The following is a 23,614-nucleotide window of genomic DNA, read 5'->3' as shown; positions in this document are numbered from 1 at the left end:
AAGCAGAAATGTTTTTCTGGAACTCTCTGGCGGTAGATTGTTTGTCTACAATGTGAGAGACCTGGGTTCGATCCCTGGGTTGGGAAGATTCCCCAGAGAAGGAAATGGCAACCCACTCCAGTACTCTTGCCTTGAAAATCTCATGGACGGAGGAGCTTGGTGCAGGCTACTGTCCATGGGGTCGCAAAGAGTTGGGTACGACTGAACGACTTCACTTTCTTTGTTTCTGGAACTCTCTTGATTTTTCGATGATCCAGCAGATGTTGGCAATTTGATCTCTGGTTCCTCTGCCTTTTCTAACCAGCTTGAACATCCTAGAAGTGACTTTGCTGGTCACAAAACCCATAGAGAGAAGGCCAAAAGTCGATGCTTCAGACTAACAAATGTGCACAATTAAGTCAAAATCTGAGTTCTTCTTTGACTTAATTCATAATTTTGAATCAACAGTTTTTTCCAATGGACATTTTTAGAGCATAATTTGCATTTAATAAAGTACATAGATCTTAAGTATTCAGTTTGAATACTGACAATGTATACAGCTGTGTTCAGTTCATTTCAGTTCAGTCGCTCAGTCGTGTCTGACTCTGCGACCTCATGAACCACAGCACGCCAGGTCTCCCTGTCCATCACCAACTCCCGGAGTTTACCCAAACTCATGTCCATCGAGTCAGTGATGCCATCCAGCCATCTCATCCTCTGTCGTCCCCTTCTCCTCCTGCCCCCAATTCCTCCCAGCATCAGAGTCTTTTCCAATGAGTCAACTCTTCGCATGAGATGGCCAGCGTATTGGAGTTTCAGCAAAACAATGTTTTCATCCTCCCAGGAAGTTCCTTTAAGCCCTTTCCCCACTGCCACCCACCCAGGTTACTTCTACCTGATCTTGAACTTTATATTATGTATTCCTTTGTATCTGATTACTCTTGCTCAACATGTTTTTGGGACTCACTAATTTTGTAGTGTGTTAGCAGCTCCCTGTTGTTACTAAGTTGTATTCCATTTTATGCCTGTTCCACATATGAATATACCGTAGTTGTCTATCCATTTTCCTATTGATTGTTTCTGAATTTTACCTCTTGAATAAAGCTACTGTAAATATTCTTGTATAAATCTTTTGGTAGACACGTTTTTATTTCTCATGTGTAAAAACCTAGATTTATTTTTCTAAGTACTTGATGTTCTTTGACGTGTTTACAAATGGTATTTTTAAATGCCCATTTTTATTTATATGTTTATTGCTGGAACTTAGAGAAACAGTTGATTTTTGTATTGCAATTAAGATTTTAGCAAATGAGGATTCCCTGGCAGTCCAATGGTTGTGACTCTGTGAAAGTTCACTGTTAAGGCCATGTGGCAAGGCCAAAAAAAAAGATGTTAGGAAGTGTATTTTCTATACATCCATTCACAGTCTTACCTAGCCTTTGGAGCTATTAAAGCAAGCCTTTAAAAAAAAAATATATATATATATATATATATAGGAATGCTATTTGTTCTTAGAAAACAGACTTAGAAACTCAGTTATTGGGACTTCCCTGGTGGTCTAGTGGCTAAGACTTCTAGCTCCCACCTCAGGGGGCTTGGGTTCCATCCTTGGTCAGGGAGCTAGATCCCACATACCACAACCAAAAATCCTGAGCACTGCAAGCAAAAATCCTATATGCCCTAACGAAGATAGAAGATCCTGTGTGCTGCAGCTAGGACCTGGTGCTGTCAAATAAATAAATGAAACTCACTTATAATAAGATAAACAGAATAAAGTAAAATTTTAAGTAATAAAATTTAATGCTCCTGGGAAGCATTTGCTAACTTCTCATTTATTTAATAAATTTAAAGGGTAACAGAGTATCTTACCTCTTTAAAACCTTGTTTTCCCATCCTTTTAATAATTTCTCATTAGGGAATTCCCTGGCAGTCCAGTGGTTAGGACTCTGTGCTTCCACTGCAGGGGGTACGAATTTGATTGCTGGTCAGGGAACTAAGACCCCACATGTTGTGGGGGCAACTAAGCCCAGGCTTGCAACTACCCTGGAGCCTGAGCGCCACAACTAGAGAAGCTCATGTACCACAAGGAAGAGCCCAGGAGCCCTGCACGCTGGGACAAAAGGCCCCGCGTGCCGCAGGGAAGGTCCCACGTGCCACAACTAAGACACGATGCAGCCAAATATTCTTTAAAAATCAGTTGCATTTCTATGTGCTAATAATGTACAAACTGAAAAGGAAATTACAAAAGTAACTCCGTTTACAGTAGCCTCAAAAATAACAAAATAGAAATTAACCAAGGAGGTAAAAGACTTGCACAATGAAAACTAAAAAACAGTGCTGAAAGAGATTAAAGAAGACATAAATAAATGGAAACATCCCATTTTCATAGATGGGCAGACTTTAATACTGTTAAGATGTCAGTGCTACCCAGTGTGATCAATAGATTCAGTGCAGTCCCTATCAAAATTCTGAGATTTTTTTTTTGACAGAAATAGAAAAATATACCTCTAAAGTTAATATGGAATGTAAGGGATCTCAGATAGTCAAATAAATCTTGAACAAGAATAAAGCTAGAAGACTTAACATTTAATGATTTCAAAACTTACTACAAAGCTACAGTAAAAAAAAAAAAAAATTGTGGTTTTAACATAAAATACAGACGTATATGACCTAGAATATAATACAAAGTCAGAGATAAACCACTGCGTATGAAATAATTTCTGACAAGCGTGCCAAGACTATTTAATGGAGAATGGACAGTCTTTATGACAAAAGATGTTGGGAAAACTGGATATCCACATAGCAAAGAATGAAGCTAACATTGTGTACAAAAATTATCTCAAATCTAAGACTAAGTAGACTAAGGAAGATAATTTTTTTCTCATTTTCCAGTGTGTGAGAAATTGTGAGGAAGCTCAGATTGTTGTTGTTGTTTCTCAGCCACTCAGTTGTGTCTGACTCTTTGCGACCCCATGGACTGCAGCACATCAGGCTTCCCTGTCCTCTGTTTCCTGGAGTTTGCTCAAACTCATCCATTGAGTCGGTGATGCCATCCAACCAACTCATCCTCTGTCTTCCCCTTCTCCTACTGCCCTCAATCTTTCACAGCATCAGGTCTTTTCCAATGAGTCAGCTCTTCACATCAGGTGGCCAAAGTATTGGAGCTTCAGTATCAGTCCTTCCTATGAATACTCAGGTTTGATTTCCTTTAGGATTAACTGGTTTGATCTCCTTGCTGTCCAAGGGACTCTCAAGAGTGTTCTCCAACACCACAGTTTGAAAGTTCTTTGGTGCTCAGCCTTCTTTATGATCCAACTTTAGCATCTGTACATGACTATTGGAAAAACCAGTTTTGACTAGATTGACCTTTGTCGGCAAAGTGATGGCTTTGCTTTTTAACATGCTGTCTAGATTTGTCATACCTTTCCTTCCAAGGGGCAAGCATCTTTTAATTTCATGGCTTCAGTCACCATCCACAGTGATTTTAGAGCCCAAGAAAATAAAATCTGTCACTGTTTCCATTTTTTCCCCATTTATTTGCCATGAAGTGATAGTACTAGATGCCATGATATTAGTTTTTTTTGAATGTTCAATGTAAGGCAAGTGCAGAGAAAAAGAAAATGAACTGGACAGCCAGGCAAAGAAAAGGAAGTTTATTAAAGGGAAACGAGAGTGAGTGGCCCTTGAGAAGAACCAGCCCCTTCCCTTCTGGTGGGTCCCTCTTACACCCTCCAGGCGGGAAACTGGGTCCCCTCAGGGGGTGGTTAGTTCATCTTTAGTCTGCAGATGGAATTTGGCAGTTGGTAGTCTTGAGAAAGCCAAAGGTGTTCAATGGTAGGGTGGTCACTTAGTCTTGGCAAAGAGTGCCAGTGGCTAAAACAGGATGTCACTTGAGCAATGTGGTCAGTTTCATGGGTCACTGTGACTTTATATTTTATTTGCAAGCCATTTTTAACAATGAGATCCCATGTAGGCCCTATCATTGAGTTTTAAGCTAGCTTTTTCACTTTTTCACTCAGATCTGTTATAGGCAACTTTGCCTTACTTTGCCAACAAAGTTCCGTCCAGTCAAAGCTATGGTTTTTCCAGTAGTCATGTATGGATGTGAGAGTTGGACCTTAAAGAAAGCTGAGTGCTGAAGAATTCATGCTTTTGAACTGTGGTGTTGAAGAAGACTCTTGAGAGTACCTTGGACTGGAAGGAGATCCAACCAGTCCATCCTATAGGAAATCAGTCCTGAATATTCATTAGAAAGACTGATGCTGAAGCTGAAGCTACAATACTTTGGCCACCTGATGTGAAGAACTGACTCATTGGAAAAGACCCTGATGCTGGGAAAGATTGAGGGCAGGAGGAGAAGGGGAAGACAGAGGATGAGATGGTTGGATGGCGTCACCGACTCGATGGACATGAATTGGAACAAGCTCTGGGAGTTGGTGATGGACAGGGACCATGGGGTCGCAGAGTCGGACACAACTGAGCGGCTGAACTGAGATGACTTGTTATAGGCTAGGTTTAGAAGTACGTTATAATCGTACATCTAAGATGTACTTTATCACTACCAGAATTTTAAATTTATGTTCTCTCCGCTTTATAAAAGGGTACGTTTGGCTTGTTCTCCAGTGTATCCCCAGCTCCAAAAGAGCACCTGATAGGGTACACTGAAGAAATATTTGTTGAACGGATGGTTATCGCCTTTAAAGAATTTAATTTCTTAGGACAGTTTTATAAGCCTGTTCGGTTTCCAGCTCTCATATAAGAATAAGCTTTTTCAAGTCCCGGAATACCCTTTCTAGCAGTAGGGGGAGAAGAAAACAGCACGTAGAAGAAGCTCTCAGACAAGCAAAGAAATTCAGCCGCGGCTCCGGAGCTCCGTCCTAGGATTCGCAATGCTCAAGGGCTCGGGAACGGACCGGCCTCGCGAGGTTGCATCACTGTCCCTCATTGGCTGAGTTAGGGGGGCGTGGTGCTCAACATCGACCAATCAGGGGCCGCGTTCGCCGACACGTGCCTAGGCTTACCGGAGAATCCCGGAGGTTTCAGGCGAGTTGGGACAGCAACGATCTGGGCCGAAGTGTATCCCGAAGCCGAGGAGTTGGCAGGGAAAGCTTCGGCTCCGAATTGGCGCAGGCCGCTCTCTCACGCAGCTTCCTGCCTCTGTGCCTGCTGCCATGTGGGCCGCTCTGAGATTAGCCCTGCGGCCGTGCGCCCGCGCCGCTGCCCCAGCGCTGCGTTCCTATCATGGGGACTCCGTGGCTACCCTGGGCACCCAACCGGACTCGAGCTCTGCCATCTACCAGGTAGGGTGGGTGAGCGGCCCGGGTCAGTGATTCCTCTTCACCGACGGGACAAGGTGTTGGCCGGACTGGGAAGCATAGAGGGTAGGCTACTTTTAAGAGTAGCTCCTCTTTTCTCTGGATCCGCAGTCATGATTCTGGGACGCACTAGGAGGTCGTGAAGTTTGAAAAAGAAAACAAATCAGATACATTTTAGTTCACTTTTAGCACTGGCACTGTCCTTTGTATCTTTAAAATCAGTGGTTCTCAAAGCCAGTGGTTCTCCGGGAGCTTGTTCGAGTTACAGCCGCCTTAAGCCTCACCCTGGGACGTTTTGGTCTTCCAGGGTGGGGTCCTGGTGTTTGCATGGTTAATTAGGTTGGGGGTGAGGAGGGGCAAAGGCCTTGGAGGCAGCTAGCTTTGGGAACCACTGGCCGAACACTAGCTAACCCTGGTCTGTGGTTACTAGATTTGAGATAGTTGGTTATGTTAATGGAAAATACTTGTATTTAAATAGCTTTTCTTGGAATTTGGAGGTGCCACAGGTCACACAATCTACTCCTCTTGGAATTTGGAGGTGCCACAGGTCACAATCTACTCCTGGCTTATGAAATATCAGCTGGAAATTTTCAGTCTATCCCATGGTTTCTAAGCCTATACAGATAACGTTTAAGTTGTGCCAGATAACTCTCAGGAGATACATTTTATTTTATTTATTTTAAAAAAATGTTTATTTTTGGCGGTGCTGAGGCTTCCTTGCTGCTAGTGGGCTTTCTCTAGTTGAAGTGTGTGGGCTTCTCCTTGTGGTGGCTTCTCTTTTTGCGGAGCACAGGCTCTGGGCCCGTGGGCTTCGGGCTAAGTAGCCCCTCAGCATGTGAGATCTTCCTGGACCAGGGGTCAAACCTGTGTCCCTTGAATTGGCAGGCAGATTCTTAACCTCTGGACCACCAGGGAAGTCCCCAGAAAAGACGTTTAAATAATTCCTCCCTTTGGAAAAGCAAATAGGTTGAAAGAAAATCAGACTGAGGCAGAAATAATATCTAGTGAGAGACTTCCAGAAGTTTTTAGATTTCCTGGGATCAAGGGAGAATGTTTCACTCAGAAACATTAAATGGTTATTGTGATTTAGGCACTGTGTGAAAGTGAAAGTCGCTCAGTAGCGTCCCACTCTTTACCACTGCGTGGATTATTCTGTCCATGGAATCCTCCAGGCCAGAGTACTGGAGTGGGTAGCCTTTCCCTTCTCCAGGGGATCTTCCCAACCCAGGTATCGAACCCTGGTCTCCCTCACTGCAGGCGGAGTCTTTACCAGTTTAGCCACAAGGGAAGCCCAAGAATACTGGAGTTGGTAGCCTATCCCTTCTCCAGCAGATCTTCCCGACCCAGGAATTGAACCGGGGTCTCCTGCATTGCAGGCAGACTCTTTATCAACTGAGCTATCAGTTCAGTTCAGTTCAGTTCAGTCGCTCAGTCGTGTCCAACTCTTGGCGACCCCAAGAATCACAGCACGCCAGGCCTGCCTGTCCATCACCAACTCCTGAAGTTCACTCAGACTCACGTCCATTGAGTCAGTGATGCCATCCAGCCATCTCATCCTCTGTCATCCCCTTCTCCTCCTGCCCCCAATCCCTCCCAGCATCAGAGTCTTTTCCAATGAGTCAACTCTTACTAAGTTTCAGCTTCAGCATCAGTCCTTCCAAAGAAATCCCAGGGCTGATCTCCTTCAGAATGGACTGGTTGGATCTCCTTGCAGTCCAAGGGACTCTCAAGAGTCTTCTCCAACACCACAGTTCATAAGCGTCAATTCTTTGGCACTGAGCTATCAGGGAAGCCACTATTTAGGTACTTGGAATAGATGTGCAGGAATGGAATCATATTTTTGTCGGGGAGACAGACAAGAAAGCAGTGCATTGTGATGAGGGGTGTCTAAAGCCTAGAAAGTGGTTGCAGAAAGATAGGAAGTAATGAGTGAGTTGGCTCTTGAGTGGAGTAAGAACTGTCCAGGTTCAGGGTGGAGAATGGGCCTGTACAACCAAAAGAAGTCATGAGAACATAGGTTCTAAATTATGAAAGCAGTTAGTGGGAGTGAGAACTTGGAAGTCCTGGCCACGGTGTGGAGTTCATGGGGTAGATGGGATTGCTTATGTGGCCAGGTAGAGGAGGGAAGCCATGTGCCGGAGCCACGTTTTGATGTCCCTTTGCAGTCTGTTTGCTGGTATTTAAGTAGAGAAGTGGCATGATACTGTCAACGTGGCAGAATAATTGGCAGGGCAGCAGGGTAGAGAATGGGTTTCCCGCTGCATCGAATGTGACTTCTTCGTGGTGTGTTCTCTTGATTGCTGTAGACCTCTGAGTGTTCTCCAGAGCTCCTGTAAGGTTACGCTAGTCGGTTTGGGGTTGTTCTGTGATGTCTCTGTGAGGGAATGAGCTCCTGGAGCTTATTGGTCTCCCGTCTTTTTGAGGTCAGGTCTGGGCTGATGTCTTTGATAAGCAGCTGCTAATCAGGGGTTAGGGAGTGTGAGCCTGAGATTATAATTTCTTTCTCTGTGTAAAATGTTTTATGTTCTGGTTTAGTCTGTGCGCTAGTAATTAGAATAGGGAAGTAATTGTGCTGTGGTGGAAAAAACACTGATTTAGTATTTCATATATATTTAAAAGTAAACAAGGAACATTTTTCCATAGAGGGGGAAAACCTGGAGGAAATGTTAACAGTGGCCCTTTCAGTGGGCAGAAGAGGTGTTGTGCTTTAAGAACAAGATTCCAGAGCTTTGGTTTAAAATCCTAATTCTACTGCTTGTTAGCTGAGTGATCTTGGACGAATCACTTACTTCTCTGTGCCTCACTTGTGTTGTGGCGTTAATGATTAGGTGTATGTTTCATTTATCAAGACAGTTAGTGACGGTGCCTGAAGTACAATAAACCCTCAAGAAGTATTAGCTCTTGCTACTTTGCCTCCTCTTCTCAAGGTCATCTTGTGATCTATTTTAGCTAGATGTTATTTCAGTAATGCTGAGTAGCAACCAATCCCAAGATTTTAGTGTTCAAAAGAACAATATTTAGTTTTCACACTTGGGGCTGCGATGGCAGCTCTGCTCCAGGGCCATATTAGATTCAGGTCCACACTGTTGCTTTTCTTTTTTCTTTTTGGTTTAATAGACATTTATTCTGTTATTATGTAGTTGAACAACCTCCACACACAAAATAATATGGTTTAAGATTTTTTTGAGTTGGAAGGAATTTGGGTCTTAAAAGGTTTTGCAAGCCTGTTTTCTGGAAATCACTTAAGTGGGCCTTTTTAAAGACCCTTGAAGGAAAAAAACTGGTTCAAGAAAACCAGCAATTGAATTTCAAAATCAAACCATTTATGAAGATAGCAAGCCAAGAATTGGGGTAATTCATCTTCTGTATTTCCTACACTCAAACCCACCCTGGGAAATAGAAGCCTAGTCTACGGGAGGACGTGATGGAACAAGCAGAATGAGGTGGTAAGGGCAACCACAGCTGGCGCCCAGCAAGTCTGGAACTGTGAGGCTGGTTGGAGCAGGGATGGGAACTGTAGACAACATGAAGTTGGAGGCCAATTGAACTTGCATTGACACCAACGATGAGTTTTCTCAATAGCATTTTCAAGAGTGGAGTGACTTGACCATTGCCTGTATTAGCAGTAGCGGTGGAGCTGGAGAGTATTGCGCCTTCTCCACGCTGCCCGGCGAGAGCCACCAATGGTGTGGTGGAACTTGTGGCCCTTGCCCAGGCCGCGGCTCTTTCTGCCTGCAGATGTCAGCCCCCGCCTTTCCCTGTGCTTGTGGACTGGTTTGGTGATCCACTGGGTGCCAGGGTTTCTTCTGATAACTTTATGGAATGGATCAATGAGGATAATCTCAAAGAATTTGTACGTAGAATCTTCACCAACCCAGTAGGAATTCAGGACCCTCGGGGCCCCACAGTGGTGTCCAGCACGCTCCTCCGCAACCGACTGCAGGCTTCGAGCTCTGGCTGCATTGTGTCTTCACTGGTATGTACTGGTATAGTTGTCCTGTGGCATGTGGGATCTTAGTTCCCCAACCAAAGATCGCACCCACATCCCCTGCTTCGAAAGGCTGATTCTTAACCACTAGACTACCAGGGAAGTCCCTGCTCCACTTGTTTCTTATTCCAGGACCCAGAATGAAGGGGCAGTGGCAGCTGTGGGATGCTCCTCTCATCATGGAAGTCTGGGGCACAAGAGGAAAGAGTGTGGAAGTACCTTGTCCCTCTTAAAGCCTCTGCTTGCAGTTGGTACACTGTCCCTTTTGCCTACATTCCACTTGTCAAATCACATAATGTGGACAGATTCAGAGATTGATTTTATTTTTCTAGTTTTTGGCGGTGTCTTATGGTTTGTGGGATCCTAGCTCCTTAACCAGGGATTGAATCTGTGCCCTTGGCAGGGCAGTGAAAGCCTGGAATCCTAACTACTGGACCACCAGGGAATTTCCCTCTGATCCTTTTAAAACATAAAATAGGATCCGTTTTCCCCTGGGCTTTGTTTTTAAGTGTAAATTGTCAGTAAGTGTAAAAGCAAGTATTTCTGAATTGGTTGGTGTCTCCTCACAATAGTATTTGATAGGACAGAAAAAGAAGATGGCATTCTAACCCTCAAAGAGGTTATATTCCCGAACAGAGTAAAACAAGTAGAGGTAAGCTCAGTAGGCGTGTAAGGAAGGAAGTGGGTAAAATGAGTGGCAGTAGCCAAAAACTAAGTTGGAGATGAGATGGAATATGAATTAGGCTTTAAAAGGGGATGGTGAGGGACTTCTCTGGCAGTCCAGTGGTTAAGACTCAGCGTTTCCATGCATGCCAGGGGCATGAGTTTTATCTCTGATCAGGGAACTAAGCTTCCACATGCCTTGAGGGGTGGCCAATAAATAGATAAATAAATAGAGGATGAGGTTTATATAGATGGACTAGAGAGGGGTCGTGGTAGTGCAGAAGACATTGAGCAAAGACAGAGAGGCATGAACTAACTTTTTTAGTTTATGTCGAAGTTGGCTCAGTACGGAAGTGGCCCAGTGTGGAGGCCACATACGGTTGGCATCTAATGCTGTGCTCCTTAACCCTCGTTATGGTGAAAAAAAAAAACAAAAAAACTTCATTGGTTTCCTATAATACTCTCCCTCTTTTTCCTTGCTTCTCTTTTAGGAAAACTATGAACAGATGAAAGCACTAGTAAATCAACTCCACGAGCGAGCACAGAGCATCAGACTAGGTAAGCGCTCAGTTACTCTTCAGTTTATGCTTTTAATTAAGCTGTCCCTTTATTTGTTTTAGAAAAACTAGTAGCATCAGCGCTTTGACTCTTCAAGACTGTGCATTTGCTGTGGGTGGGAATGTAAATTGGGGCAGCCACTGTGTAAGACAGTATGTTGTTGTTGCTAACTCGTGTCTGACTCTTTTACGACCCCATGGACTGTAGCCCACCAGGCTCCCCTGTCCACACGATTTCCCAGGCAAAGAATACTGGAGTGGGTTGCCATTTCCTTCTCCAGGGAATCTTCTCCATCTAGGGATTGAAGCTGCGTCTCCTGCATTGGCAGGTGGATTCTTCTCTGAGCCATCAGGGAAACCATGTAACACAGTGTGGAGGTTCTTAAAAAGTAAAAATAGAGTTACCATATGATCCAGCAGTCCCACTCCTCGGCTTATATCTGGAAAAGATGAAAGCTCTTAATTCCCCAGTGTTCATAGCAGCATGGTTTACAAGAGCCAAAAACATGGAAACAACCCAGATACCTATCAACAGGTTATTGGTTTAAGATGTGATATATATGTATATATATATATACATGTGGATATATACTCAGTCATAAAAAGAGAATGGAATATTGCCATTTCTAGCAACATGGATGGACCTAGAGAATATCATACTAAGTGAAGTAAGTCAGGAAGAGAAAGACAAATATTATATAATATCATTTATATATGGAATCTAAAAAATAATGCAAATGAATCTATGTAAAAAGCAGAAACAGACATGGAGGATAGCTCAGTGGTGGAGCATTTGACTGCAGAACAGGCACAAAGGCATAAGAAACAAACTTCGGGGAAAGGAAAGGGGGAGAGAGAAATTAGGAGTATGCGATTAACAGATAAAAAGTTAATATACACAAAATAGATAAGCAGCATGGATTTACTAAACATGGAGAACAGTGTTTACTATCTTGTGATCACTGGTAATGGAAAATAAACTGAAAAAAATATATATAAATGAATCACTTTGCTGCACACCTGAAACTAACACAATATTGTTATTTAACTATATTTCAATTAAAAAAAGCCTGCATTTGTCGGCATGCAGACATTTTATTTTTTCCTGGTATTTGGTCAGTTTTTTTGCCATTATTTGGGGGAAAGTAGAAATTCAGATTCATCATTTTTTTTTTTGTCCACACTCTGTGGCTTGTGGGACCTCAGTTTCTCAACCAGGGATTGAACCTGGGCCATGGCAGTGAAAGCACCAAATGCTAGCCACTAGAGCACCAGAGAACTTCCTCATCAGTATTTTAGACTGTTTCTTCTTAAGCTTTTTATTTCAGTCACAGGATCACACTGAAATTTTTGTTTTACTTGAAGCAACTAAAAACATTTTCTGTTCATCATATTCATACTATATACTGTATTTTGCATAATTGTGCTTTTTCTGCTGTGTTGTATAATTTGGAAATAATTTCTGTGTGGGTTTATTGCTAATTAAATAAATGAGATTTCCAAAAAACTTTGTAAATTGTCATTTTTTATTTTTAAATTGTGGACATAATAGACATTCTTTTTCTTGGAAGAAATTGCATCATAGGAATATAAAATGCTAATATTTAAATAAGTGCTAACTTATTTGTTTAAATAAGTGTTTAAATAATGTTTAAATAAGTACTAACTTATTCAACTTCTGTTGTGCCTTTATTGGTATATATGATAATTTACTTTAGAAGGCTCTGTGACTTGAAATAATAGCCATTTCCAAAGTAAGAGTCCTCATGTTGAAGTACCTGAGAAGGAGCTATTTGAATTTTATGGCCTTCATTTAAAAAGAGTTCTCTGACTCCAGGGGCACAGCGAGGAGAGAGATGAGGCTGAGTTGGGTCTTGACAGTACTGTCCATCTGCCTGAGCGCCGTGGTCATGGCCACAGGGGCCGAGGGCAAACAGAAGCTGCAGGTCGGAGTCAAGAAGCGGGTAGACCACTGTCCCATCAAATCGCACAAAGGGGACGTCCTGCGCACGCACTACATGGGGAAGCTAGAAGACGAAACAGAGTTTGACAGCAGCCTGCCCCAGAACCAGCGCTTTGTCTTCTCCTTGGGCACAGGCCAGGTCATCCAGGGCTGGGACCAGGGGCTGTTAGGGATGTGTGAGGGGGGAAAGCAGAAGCTGGTGAGTCCATCAGAGCTGGGGTATGGAGATCAGGGAGCTCCCCCAAAGATTCCAGGTGGTGCAAACTTGGTGATCGAGGTGGAGCTGCTCAAAATTGAGTGACGTTCAGAACTGTAGCCAAACTGGAGAGGGGCGGTGGAGAGGCCCCCATCTGGGACCAGACTGTTTAAAGAAAGAAAAAAAAACCTTCAGTTCAGTCGCTCAGTCCTCTCAGACTCTTTGCAACCCCATGAATGGCAGCACGCCGGGCCTCCCTGTCCATCACCATCTCCCGGAGTTCACTCAAACTCACGTCCATCGAGTCGGTGATGCCATCCAGCCATCTCATCCTCTGTCGTCCCGTTCTCCTCCTGCCCACAATCCCTCCCAGCATCAGAGTCTTTTCCAGTGAGTCAACTCTTCGCATGAGGTGGCCAAAGTATTGGAGTTTCAGCTTTAGCATCATTCCTTCCAAAGAACACCCAGGGCTGATCTCCTTTAGAATGGACTGGTTGGATCTCCTTGCAGTCCAAGGGACTCTCAAGAGTCTTCTCCAACACCACAGTTCAAAAGCATCAATTCTTCAGAGCTCAGCTTTCTTCACAGTCCAACTCTTACGTCCATACATGACCACTGGAAAAACCATAGCCTTGACTAGACGGACCTTTGTAGGCAATGTAATGTCTCTGCTTTTCAATATGCTATGTAGGTTGGTCATAACTTTTCTTCCAAGAAGTAAGTGTCTTTTAATTTCATGGCTGCAATCACCATCTGCAGTGATTTTGGAGCCCCCCAAAATAAAGCCTGACACTGTTTTCACTGTTTCCCCATCAAAAACCTTAAGATCCCCCCCAAAACAAACAAAAAAAGAATTCTCTTCAATATCCTCATAGATAGAATCTGTTTGGTCTATCAACCTGTAGTTTAAGGGTGTTGTATTCCTGGATATGATCTTATCACATTCAGAGGACAGACTTTGAGTAGAAGTCATTAGTGAAATAATTTGGCAAAATCTTAGTGGATTTGTTTAAATTAAAATATTGTTATGTGTTTTTTCTTCTGAGCACTTTAAGGATGGAGACAAGGTAATTGATTGATGGCAGATGGACAGAAAGATCATCTAAAATTGTGTATTCATTTGTATAGGCAATAGGAAAGAAATAAGCTCAGTATTTTCATCCTTTGTAGAATTTTGAGGGTGGTAGTTACTCCAATAAGTAAACCACTTTGGTCCAGTTATTTAATCCCTCTTGAACATTTTCAGTACCTCATTTGTAACTTGAGACTCAAGAGTGGGTCTGTGAAGTACAAGCATTATTTACTCAAAGCACACATTTCTGTCTTCTTTTGACTTAATAGATTAATCAAAGTTAATTGAAAAAAACCATAAAAGAGATCCATTTGGAATATACTGGTCTCTGCCTTTTGTACTGTAGTAGTTTCATGTCAACGGAGAAGGCAACGGCACCCCACTCCAGTACTCTTGCCTGGAAAATCCCATGCACGGAGGAGCCTGGTGGGCTGCAGTCCATGGGGTCTCGAAGAGTCGGACAGACTGACTTCACTTTCATTTTTCACTTTCGTGCATTGGAGAAGGAAATGGCAACCCACTCCAGTGTTCTTGCCTGGAGAATCCCAGGGACGGGGGAGCCTGGTGGGCTGCCGTCTATGGGGTTGCACAGAGTTGGACACGACTGAAGTGACTTAGCAGCAGCAGCAGTTTAGTGTCAAAATCAATTAAATCCTCTAAAAGTTACCATGACATGAACAAGTGGATATGAAATTCAATGTGGGGCCAGGTGAAGCAAAGACCTCATTCAGATGGCAGTAATTGCTCCCATTCTATCTATAAGGATATAGGGGAGAATTAAAAAAAAAAAAACAGGCGAAGACGGTAAACTTCCTATAGGTCCTTCTGTATTCTGTGTTCTCAGTCGTATCTGACTCTTTTTGGCCCCATGCATTTAGTCCACTGGGTTCCTCTTTCCTGGAATTTTCCAGGCGAGAATACTGGAGTGGGTTGCCATTTCCTACTCCAGTGGATCTTTCTGACCCAGGGATTGAACCCATGTCTCTTGTGTCTCCTGTATTGGTAGGCAGATTCTTTACCCCTGTGCCACCTGGGAAGCCATTTCTTCTAGGTTAGGTACTTGTAATATAAGAAGAATATTATTTTGATAATGGCTGTATCCAGTCCCTTTGGTTGTAAGTCACAAAGATCCAAATCAAACTTGTTTAATCCAGAAGCCAACAACCAAACCATGCAAAGGAAGTGCTGAATGACCAGGGGACTCCAAGCCCTCCAGGACTCACTGTCTCTGCCCCTTTTCTCTCATTTAAGGATGCCTCTGTATGTTGGACCGCATTCTCTTTCTCCATGAGGTGGGGGGCTAGGTTGCTCGGAGACCAGCAACAATCTGAAGTAAATTGTAAACAATCAGTTTATAATGTGAAGCAAAGATCTAGTTATCCTTTCACCTCCAATCTGGAAAACTTTGATGGGTTCTCTGGGGTCCCGTGTTCTCTCCTTAGCCCAGTCACTGTATCCAGTGGGGTGTGGTACTTCACAGTGCCAGCCTGAACCCATGTCCACCAGGACTCCAAGACAGTGTGCAGCTGGCAGCTCCTGAAACTTCATGGAGGTAGCAGTGGTTTTCAGGAAAGAAGGAAAGGAAAGCAGGCAGTCAAAAAGCAAAGAATGTCAATTACACTGTCTCCAGACCACCCTGGGCTTCCTTGGTGGCTCAGTGGTAAAGAGTCCAGCTGCAATGCGAGAAACAAGGGTTCTGTCCCTGAGTGGGGAAGATCTCCTGGAGAAGGAAATGGCAGCCCGCTCCAGCATCCTTGCCTGAGAAATCCCATGGACAGAGGAGCCTGGAGGGCTGCAGTACATGGGTTGCAAAGGAGTTGGACACGACTTCGTGACTAAACAGCAACAGTTCAGATCAGATCAGTCGCTCAGTCGTGTCCGACTCTTTGCGACCCCATGAGTCGCAGCACGCCAGGCCTCCCTGTCCATCACCAACTCCCGGAGTTCACTCAGACTCACGGCCATCGAGTCAGTGATGCCATCCAGCCAGCTCATCCTCTGCCACCCTAATTTCTGTCTAGGAAGAGAGGGGTGTGTAAATAGGAGGGTGAGTTGTAAAAACAGAGGTAGTGGACATTTGTCATTCTTTTTGACCAGGTAGCTCCTGAACCCCTATTCTAAGTGTGAGGAAATGGTGTTAAAAAATGACATGAGTTTTTGTCTATTGGATATGATTTGAGAGGCAAGATATCCTGCTGGTATGCTTTTCAGAAAGATGACTAGAATCATAGTCTTGAAGTCATCTTGGAATAAGGCATTGTCTCCTGAAAAAGAATCAGAACGCTTGCGGAAATGAAAGTATGTTTTTTTGGGAGCAGAACTGAAGAGTTAATTATTCCCTTTGGATGTTAAGCCTAATGGGTCTGACTAAGAAGCAGTAGAGGCCTCCAGCGCTGGGCCTCTGCTGGGGATGGCACGTTCTGAGCCTCTGGCGGTCTGATTTCTGCAGGAGAGCAGAGCATTGAGTGGGGCTCCTTGGGAGGGAAGCCAGGGAAGGACAGACAGCTGTCCTCACGGTGTTGCCTGGTGTTAGCACTGTTATGCTAGGAAAGTGGGTATTACAAGGTACATATAATGTACAAGTGATATACACTTCTGTCCATGGGATTCTGTAGGCAAGAATACTGGAGTGGGTTGCCATGCTGTCCTCCAGGGCATCTTACCCTCCCAGGGATCAAACCCATATCTCTTACATCTCCTGCATTGGCTGGCAGGTTCTTTACCACTAGCGCCATCTGTGAAGCCCTATGTTATTCATATGTAACATATCAGTAATATTTCTAAAGACACATTAAAAAATATATTTTATTGGAGTATAGTTGATTTACTATGTTATGTTAATTTGTGCTGTATAGCAAGCAAAGTTCAGTGATTCTTGTTCATACTCTTTTCCATTATGGTTTATCACAGGATATTCAATATCCCTGTGCTATGCAGTAGGATCTTTTTGTTTATCCTATATATAATAGCTTGCATCTGCTAATCCCAAACTTCCTGTCCATCCCTCCATGACCCCCTCTCCCTCTTGGCAACTACAAGTCTATTCTCTACGTATATGAGTCTGTTTCTGTTTCATCCATTCAGTTCAGTCGCTCAGTTGTGTCCCAGTCTTTGTAACCTCATAGGCTGCAGCACGCCAGGCCTCCCTGTCCATCACCAACTCCTGGAGTCTACTCAAGCTCATGTCCATTGAGTCGGTGATGCCATCCAACCATCTCATCCTCTGTCATCCCCTTCTCCTCTCACCTTCAATCTTTGCCAGCATCAGGGTCTTTTCAAATGAGTCAGCTCTTTGCATCAGCTGGCCAGAGTATTAGAGTTTCTGCTTCAGCATCAGTCCTTCCAAAGAATGTTCAGGCTTGATTTCCTTTAGGGTGGACTGGTTGGATCTCCTTGCAGTCCAAGGGATTCTCAAGAGTCTTCTCCAACACCACAGTTCAAAAGCATCAATTCTTCTGCGCTCAGCTTTCTTTATAGTCCAACTCTCACATCCATATGTGACTACTGGAAAAACCATAGCCTTGACTAGACGGACCTTTGTTGGCAAAGTAATGTCTCTGCTTTTTAATATGCTATCTAGGTTGGTCATAACTTCTCTTTCAAGGAGTAAGAGTCTTAATTTCATAGCTGCAGTCACCATCTGCGGTGATTTTGGAGCCCCCCAAAGTAAAGTCTGTCACTGTTTCCATTGTTTCCCCATCTATTTGCCATGAAGTGATAGGATCAGATGCCATGATCTTCGTTTTCTGAATGTTGAGCTTTAAGCCAACTTTTTCACTCTCCTCTTTCACTTTCATCAAGAGGCTCTTTAGTTCTTCTTCACTTTCTGCCATAGGGGTGGTGTCATCTGCATATCTGAGGTTATTGATATTTCTCCCACCAATCTTGATTCCACCTTGTGCTTCTTCCAGCCCAGCGTTTCTCATGATGTACTCTGCATATAAGTTAAATAAGCAGGGTGACAATATACAGCCTTGACGTACTCCTTTTCCTATTTGGAACCAGTCTGTTGTTCCATGTCCAGTTCTAACTGTTGCTTCCTGACCTGCATACAGATTTCTCAAGAGGCAGATCAGGTGGTCTGGTATTCCCATCTCTTTCAGAATTTTCCACAGTTTATTGTGATCCACACAGTCAAAGCTTTGGTATAGTCAATTAAGCAGAAATAGATGTTTTTCTGGAACTCTCTTGCTTTTTCAGTGATCCAGCGGATGTTGGCAATTTGATCTCTGGTTCCCCTGCCTTTTCTAAAACCAGCTTGAACATCTGGAAGTTCATGGTTCACGTATTGCTGAAGCCTGGCTTGGAGAATGTTGAGCATGACTTACTAGCGTGTGAGATGAGTGCAACTGTGCGGCAGTTTTTGTTTCATAGATAAGTTCCTTTGTGTCATGTTTTAGACTCTGCCTATAAGTGACATCACATGGTGTTTGTCTTTCTAATTTACTTCCCTGAGTGAGCAGTCTGTAGGTCCCTCCCTTTCGCTGCAGATGGCATTGCTTCATTCTCTCTTATGGCCGAGGAGTGCTCCGTTGTGTGTATGTGTATGTGTGTATCCATCACATCTTCTTCATTCATCTGTCAGTGGGCATTTAGCTTGTTTCCATCTCTTGGCTGTTGTGAATAGTATTGCTATGAACAGAGGGGTGCATGTGTCTTTTCGAATTATGATTTTGTCTGGCTGTGTGCCCAGGAGTGGGATGGCTAGTTCACGTGGCAACTCTATTTTTAGTTTTTTGAGGAACCTCCATACTGTTTTCCATAGTGGCTGTACCAATTTACATTCCCACCAACAGTGCAGGCGTTTTCGCCGCACCTTCTCCAGCATTTGTTATATGTAGACTGTTTACTGATGGCCATTCTGAATGCTGTGAGGTGGCAGTTCACTGTAGTTACGTTTTGCATTTCTCTAATCATATTGATGTTGAGCATCTTTTTATGTCCCCGTTGACCTCATGTATAGATATGCTCAGTTTTGAATTCATAACATTTCCGAAGTAATTTTCAGGTAAGAGGAAGGGACAGTGTTTCAAGTTGCTTCTGAGGTTAACCCTCCAAGTTTTCATCTAAGAGAACTTGTGGTAAGTAAAAAGTTTGGCGATAATGGGTGGATTCTCGTCCTCCGATTTGTGTCTTCTTTTCCTCTGCCTCATTGCTACTGTTATTTCAGATTTCTTCTCAGGGCACCATGTTTGCTTCCCCTTTGGTTCCCACAGAGTATGTAGGGGCTTCCCTGGTGGCTCAGCGGTAAAGAATACACCTGCAAGGAGGGAGGCACAGGTTCTATCCCCCCGTTTGGAAGATCCCCTGCAGGGTGGCATGGCAACCAACTGCAGTATTCTTGCTGGGAGAATTCCATGGACAGAGGATCCTGGTGGGCTGCAGTCCACGGGGTCGCAAAAAGTCAGACACGACTGCAACGGCTAAGCACACCCAGCGCATGTGGCATATAGGATGGCTGGGAGCGACTTAGTCGTTCCTATAGGTGGGACGAGCATTACCGCAGCTGTGTTATTTGTGCTAGCCAGAACTCAAGTATTTTGATTAACAAGTTAACTGAAGGCCTGTAAGTGTTTTGATAGTTTCAGAAGTGCTTAGTTTTTCTAAAACTGGGTAATAACTTTATTGATATAGAAAAATGCAAAGAGTTCTGGTGGTTGAAACAAGGGCCTCTTAATGACCTTAAGATAAGGCTTATGTATGTTTTTTAAAATATTATTTTATTAATAGTTGATTTACAGTGTCATGTTAATTTCTGGTGTATAGCAAAGTGATTCAATTATACATATATACACATTTTTCATATTCTAATTATGGTTTGTTACAGGATGTTGAATAGTTCCCTGTACTATATAGTAGGACTTTGTTGTTTAAGGACTTTGTGTAGTTTTAAAAACACTTTGGAGTGGAAGTTAAACTGCATGTCTGTAGCTCCAGCAATGCGTATAGCATCACTTAAGTGACCACAGTTAAGCATTTGTGCTGAGCATGCAGAGGCTGACCGCTATGTCTCAACTGCCCCCTGGTGACAGGAATAGTATAAAGATGGTATAAACTGTAAAATCCTTCCTGATTTGAGGAGTGTTAAAATGTGAACAAAATGCGTGTTTTAGAATCAGTGCAATATGGTAAATGAGATTGAAGGAAAACATGGCTTTTCCAGCTCTGAGTCTGTGGGAGTGGAGATAATTAATGCAAAAGTCTTTAAGAGTTAATGTTTAGAAAACTAAGGTGCTGTGACATGCTGTCTTTCTGTGGTCTGCATGAATTCTGTGACCTGAGAATTTATATCAAGGATAGCACTCTTTCTGGTTTTTCCTAATAAAATCTGAATTCACTAGATGCTCTTAATAGCAAAGTCAGGGTTTAGGCAGAAGAATAATATTGGTCTAAGTACTTAAAAAAAACCAGACAAGCCACAGATCTGTTTTCTTACCTCTTTGTCATCTCACCCTCCCCTGCTGTCCTTATCCTGGTAGCCACTGAGTGGAGCCTTGTGTCCCTCGGCTCTCCAAAGACCCTCACCCAAGCCTCGTCTTCTTTGTAGTGCCTTAGGTTCACTTTTCTTTAATGTTTATTTTTAAACAGCTTTATTAAGGTATGATTGGCATGTGATAAACTGCAGTATTTTAAGTGTATGGTTTGATGAGTTTTGACATACGTATATACCCGTGAAACTGTCCCTGCCATCGAGATGATGATGAAAATGTCACTCAGAAGTTTGCTCTGCCCTCTGTCACCCTCCTGTTCCCACTCTCTCCTACCCCCACACATACCTCACTTAGGAACTCTGAATTCCCTGGGGCTGGGAGAAAGGAGGAAAGCCCTTTGATTTAATTCACACTATCTTGTAAGTCTTTCCCTCCCAGAATTGTTTTCTTTTTAAAAGATTAGATGTATGATATGTTCTTCTTGGTTACCTTAAGGCAGGCTTAGTCTTAAAAATAAGCCCTCTACCTCTTCAGAAAAAAATTAAACATCCCCTTAGATACAGGAAAGTCTTGATTTGAAAATAAAGTTGTGCTACCTGGAGGCTTCTTTGAAATCTGTATGAATGTATTTTCTCACCTAAAAAAACAAATCGTTTTTAAAAATAGCTAAACATTTCAGTGGACAAGGAGTTTATTAAGATGAAATTCTTAGGCAGCAGTGAAGGTAAAGATACTAAGGTGCGATATGATGGTCTGTTCTGCTCGGTTACTGTGGTTTGCTGAGGGTAGGGTGTGGCTGTTCCCCAGGTACTGAGCCTGGCAGCTCTCAGGCTGGGTGAGGCTCCGTGCACCCCTCACCTCAAACAGCCTCATGGGTCGGTTACCCCAGCGAACTCTTCAGTCACTGTGATTTCCTTCTGTCTGGGGCAAAGTCAGGAAACACTGAAGACAATCTCTGAGTCAGGATAGTAACAAGAGGGGACTTTTTTTTTCTTTTTGGCCCCACGACTGTGGCGTGCACAGTCTCAGTTCCCCCGCCCAGGAATCCAACCTATGCCCCCTGCAGTGGAAGCACAAAGTCTGAATCACGGCACTGCAGGGAAGTCCCCACAGGGGCTGTTTTAGTTATTATATAATGTGTTCAACTCTGTCCTGTTTGAGGGCCGTAAAAGTGATGGGTCGCTAGTGGCACCTTGGCTTCCCAGGTGGCGCTAGAGGTAAAGCACCCACCTACCAATGCAGGAGACTAAGAGACTCGGTTTCGATCCCCGGATCAGGAAGATCCCCTGGAGGAGGAAATGGCAACCCACCCCAGTGCTCTTGCCTGGAGAATCCCATGGAACTAGGAGCCTGGCGGCCTATCGTCCATGGCGTCGCAGAGTCGGACACGACTGAAGCGACTTAGCACGCACAGAGTGGCACCTTTAGCCAAGATTTGTTGTGTATATTATGGAAGTCAGAAAATGCTTTTTACCTGGTACAGATGATGTTAGAAACATTTCAAATTTTATAGAGCATATAGTACAGTGCTAGATATTTATAATGGGTGCAATAAGTATGGTGGAGATGAGGCAGTATTTGCAGTATATGAGATGCAGAGAAACATATTACATTATTTCCTTAAGTAATTACTGCTGAATTTAGAAAATGTATAATATACTGTGGGCTTATAATACACTGATTTTTTAAAAAATTCCAGTTTGAATGATCTGAAAAATTATCTGTTTTTCATAGGATATGTTAATTTTTTTTGTTTGCATTAAGTGTTATATGTTTTTCTGGTATTCAGTTGAATGAAGACCTTATATTGAATTCATCTCATCTATAATGTTTTTGTTTTTTTTTAATCACAGGAGGTGGTGAGAAAGCCAGAGCACGGCACATATCAAGAGGAAAACTGTTACCCAGAGAAAGAATTGACAATCTCATAGACCCAGGGTTGGTACATAACCCAGGTGTTGGCTCAGGGTGTCCTCTGTTCCATGGTACTTTCTTGGTTGTTTTTTTTCTTTTTTGGCTGTGCTGTGCAGCTCTCGGGATCTTGGTTCCCCAACCAGGGATTGAACCCAGGCCTGTGGCAGTGAGGTGCAGAGTCCTAACCATCAGACCGCCAGGAAATTCCCATCTTAGAAAGTTTTGTGAAATAAGTGGTTTTACGTTCTGGTTCTTACCTAAGCTTCAGCAACAGGTGTTTGTTGTGAGGCTGCTGTATGTCAGGTGCTATTCTAGGTGCTAGCGATGCAGCAGTGGGCAAAGCAGACCAAGTTCCTTGCCCTGCTGGAGCTTACAGGGGAGCAGGAGGAGACAGGAAATAATTGATAAATGTCACAAATTATATAATAAGTCAGAAGGTGATACATGTCATGGGAAAAAAAGAAAAGGTCGGCCAGGGTTACAAGAGAGAAAGATGAAGATCAAGTTGCAGTTTCAAATGAGGTGGTTAGGATCGGCCTCGCTGAGGTGGTGACATTTGAGCAGAGATTGGAAGGAGTGGAGAGAGATGGGCTGTATATATCTGGGGAGAGGGGATTACAGGTGGATGGAGCAGCCAGTGCGAAGTTTCTGTGGTGGGAGCTGGGAGTGGGTCACAGATGCCAATATGCTGAAGGGCCCGGGAGGCCGTCTCGTGGGAGCAGAGGTTTGGTGAAGTGGGGAGTAGCGGAAGATGGGGTCAAATTCATAACGCGTTTGTGGGTCAGTGTCAGAGTTTGGACTTTTACTCTGAAAGAAACGGGGAGACTTGGTAGGACTTACCTGACTTATGTTTTGAAAAGGTATTCTGGCCACGTGTGTGAGTAGACTGTGGGGCTCGAGGGTGGAAGGGCCAGGACCAGTTAGAGAAATGAAGATTCAGAAGTATCGTTTCTGCGGACATGCACACACGTGCCCAGCCTGGAGACAAACAGCATTAACACCTGGTGTGCATTAACACACTAGTGTATATACCGTTAACACCTACACTATTTTCATGCAAATGCGGATCAGACACACTTTTTTGTTTGTTTTAGAAAAATGGAATCTTGTGTTTTATAACCCCCTTCTCCCCCTCCCCCACTGCCCTTAATGTATCTTGAACATTTAAGTGAGAGAATAATAACAGTGGCTAAGAGCCTGGTCCCCTATTAGAGAGCTTATCAAAGCAGCTCTGCCACGTACTGGTAGTCATGTGACTGCAGACAACTGACCTCATCGCTGTGTTTCAGTTTCCTCACTGGTCAGCGGGGATCCTAGTAGGATCTATAGCAGAAGGTAGTCCTGAGGACTGAATGAGTTAGCATTTCCGAAGCTCCTAGGAGAGGCTGGCACATGGTTAAGTGCTACGTAAGTGTTAGCTGCTGTTCTCTTTCTATATCAATAAGTACATCTGTACAATATCTTCAAAGATAAATGTGTTCCTTTGTGTGGCTATATTGTGTCAATCCCCAAAGTGTTCACACTAGACTTTGTTTT

The 23,614-nt window shown here is 43.5% G+C and overlaps 1 protein-coding gene and 1 pseudogene across 1 annotated transcript in view; both read left to right on the top strand.

Moving 5' to 3' along the window:
- The first annotated feature begins 4,990 nt into the window (after positions 1-4,990).
- The window catches only part of MCCC2 (methylcrotonoyl-CoA carboxylase 2), a 77,955-nt gene continuing 59,331 nt past the window's right edge, over positions 4,991-23,614 (top strand). The window contains exons 1-3 of the mRNA XM_027519998.1: positions 4,991-5,279; positions 10,437-10,503; positions 22,018-22,102. Coding sequence (XP_027375799.1) covers positions 5,151-5,279; positions 10,437-10,503; positions 22,018-22,102 — 281 coding nt within the window. The 5' untranslated portion in view covers positions 4,991-5,150. The remainder of the gene's footprint in view (positions 5,280-10,436; positions 10,504-22,017; positions 22,103-23,614) is intronic.
- Positions 12,331-12,849, top strand: LOC113878866 (annotated as a pseudogene).

The sequence above is a fragment of the Bos indicus x Bos taurus genome, chromosome 20, assembly GCF_003369695.1.
Source record: "Bos indicus x Bos taurus breed Angus x Brahman F1 hybrid chromosome 20, Bos_hybrid_MaternalHap_v2.0, whole genome shotgun sequence".
Taxonomy (NCBI): Eukaryota; Metazoa; Chordata; class Mammalia; order Artiodactyla; family Bovidae; genus Bos; species Bos indicus x Bos taurus.
The sequence above is the reverse complement of the archived record's forward strand: the minus strand, read 5'-3'. Positions and strand labels throughout refer to the sequence as shown.